Source organism: Adiantum capillus-veneris, chromosome 14, assembly GCF_014529385.1.
Source record: "Adiantum capillus-veneris isolate H3 chromosome 14, ASM1452938v2, whole genome shotgun sequence".
Taxonomy (NCBI): Eukaryota; Viridiplantae; Streptophyta; class Polypodiopsida; order Polypodiales; family Pteridaceae; genus Adiantum; species Adiantum capillus-veneris.
The window spans coordinates 6,389,740-6,392,366 of record NC_140944.1 but is presented as its reverse complement, the minus strand read 5'-3'; the positions used below and the strand labels follow the sequence as shown (position 1 = coordinate 6,392,366).

At 42.6% G+C, this 2,627-nt stretch overlaps 1 protein-coding gene across 1 annotated transcript; it reads left to right on the top strand.

The window, feature by feature from the left end:
* The first annotated feature begins 747 nt into the window (after positions 1 to 747).
* Positions 748 to 1,932, top strand: LOC147441838 (uncharacterized). Its single transcript, XM_086529528.1, has 2 exons — positions 748 to 1,349; positions 1,593 to 1,932. The coding sequence occupies exons 1-2, from the start codon at positions 748 to 750 to the stop codon at positions 1,930 to 1,932; spliced, it is 942 nt and encodes a 313-aa protein (XP_086385654.1).
* The last annotated feature ends 695 nt before the right edge of the window (positions 1,933 to 2,627 follow it).

The following is a 2,627-nucleotide window of genomic DNA, read 5'->3' as shown; positions in this document are numbered from 1 at the left end:
TATAGTCCTGAGAATGGAGATCAAGCAGAAAATGCTCCTTCATCAATGAAGGACAATGAAGTGTCAGCCAGAGACATCAGTCCCTCCATCCTACAGACCATACAAATGATGCAAAGGGAAAGAAAGAGAAATATGACATGTGTTATTTCTGGATTTGTTTTTTTCTAAAGGTAGATAGTATTGTTTAAGGTTCATTCTTGTTGATTGTTTCTTCTCTCTTACAGATGGAGCTTCCAAAAAGCCTACAGAGGATGCAGAAGGGCAAACAAAGACATCAAAGGACCAATTAGCCATAGAGACTGGAGAAAATAGTAACATGGAATCTGGAAGAAAAGGTGCTACAACAACTAGAGTCAGAAAAAGACTCCAAACATAGTCTCAATATTTTTGCTTTGTAGCCTATCCCCATTTTTGGCTCTTTTCCTAAATCCTGTCGCCGTTTTTGGCTTTGTAACAATTCTCCATTTCCTATGAATTAAGAAAGCCAAAATCAATTTTTTCTTGTCCTGTCCATTATTGTTGTTTATCTCATTATTCTTTTTATGTTCAGAGGCTGCCACTACCAACATTGACAATCTTGATCACATAATAAGTATGATAGCACAATCTACTATGAAAGACCCTCCTGATGTAGATGGTTCATTTAGAGTTGAGGGCCAAGTCCCATGTGCTAGCAGCATTGATGACCAAGATGATAAAAACATGGAGTTTTTTGTCCTCAGTACAGGTGAGGACACGGAGATTATCATGAAAAAGTCTGAGCCAGGAAGGGAAAATGGTGATGCATCTATGGATGCAGGTGGTGACACAAGTTATGCAGTTGGTGCATGTGATGACACGAAGATTACAATTGATAAGTCTGAACCACCTCGGGAAGATGGTGACGCATCTGTGGATGCAGGTGGTGCAGGCAGTGCAGGTGAAGACACATACATTATCATTGAAAAGTCTGAATCACCTTGGGAAGATGGTGATGCATCGGTGGATGCAGGTGGTGAAGCAAGTTGTGCAGGTGGGGCAGTTGGTGTAGGTGAGGACACGGAGATTACCAATGAAAAGTCTGAACCATCTCAGGAAGATGGTGATGCATCTGTGGATGCAGGTGGTGATGCAAGTTGTGCAGCTGGTGCAGTTGGTGCAGGAGGTACAGAATATGTAAGGCACAATGATGGGACGGTGTCTCGGCAAAGGGAGGATGGAGGAGGTGCAGGTGGTGTTGTAGATTATGTTAGGAACGATGATGGGACGGTGTCTCGTCCATGGGAGGATCCTAGGAACATATTGTTTGAGAGTAAGCCAGCTCTAATCCTTGATATTAATGGTGTCCTACTGACTTCATTAGACAAGAGGTGCCGTTCACAGAAGCCTGCCTACTAGAATGATCTAGAAATTGTAGACATAGCAGGGGTGTTTGTTGGGTATAAAAGGGATGCACCTACATTCTTGGACTGGTGCCTTGTGCACTTTGATGTATTTGTGTGGACCTGCTGCATGAAGACTAAAGAAGAAAACCTGTTGAGTGCCTGCTTTCCTGACCAGTTTCCCCAATTCAAGGAAATTCTTGTACAACAAGATTGTGTAAGAGATGCTAGATTCAAGATAACTAGTGGAAAGCCTGTATTTTACAAGAAGCTAAGTGACTTCTGGGAGAAAAGAGGTCAGTACACTGCTACGTCCACAATTCTAGTGGATGACACACAGTACAAGCAGTTGTGGAATCCTCCAAGCACTTTCTGCATTGTGAAGAATATGAAAAATCAGAATCCCACTGAGATTCAAGGATATCTTACAACAACGGTAAGATCTTGGCTCACGGCTTGGCTTTGTGCGGAAGATCGCCTCAAGTATGCCGAGGACTATGCACTGCCGAGACCGATCGATAACCTGAGCATTAGGATCTCAAAGCAGTGGTGTCTAGAGTATTACGGCTAGATATATTATCCTGACATGTAACCATGATAAGCGATGTAAACAGTCAACCATTTACTGACTTATGGAGTATTTTGCTCACTTGTAATGATGACACAATGTAGTAAAGCAGCTTCCAATGCTCAATGTAGTAAAGCAGCTTTTGTTAACTTGTACACTTGTTTATGTTTTCACAATGTAGTAAAGCAGCTTCCAATGCTCAATGTAGTAAAGCAGCTTTTGTTAACTTGTACACTTGTTTATGTTTTCACATTGTTCATCACTGCACCTCCACAGTTGCATAATACAAGTACTTAACATAGCTTCCGATACCAGGAAATGTTAAGGGAAGCTACCAATCTGCATAGTAGCTACCCTTGCAGCTACTTAGCTACACTTGTTTAAGTTTTCTATGTCTGTTGTGGAGATGATTTATTTCTTATGGCGAAATGTACACGCGGGAGTACTTGTGGGCACTTGGGTTGGTTCTAGTGGTCATGATCATTCATGCATCAGATGTATTCAACATTTACCAAAGTCACGTGTCCATTGTCTCTTAGGAATCACACATGCAGCTTCGAACGCTCGAAAAGTGTTGCCACGTTTTCACGCCCCGACACTTATTCTGAACGGCTCCTTATCACCCCCAACGTGATGACCCCCTCCCCCCCCTCACGACGTTCAGCTATAACGGTGCCGATGGCAAAGGCGGGAAAGAA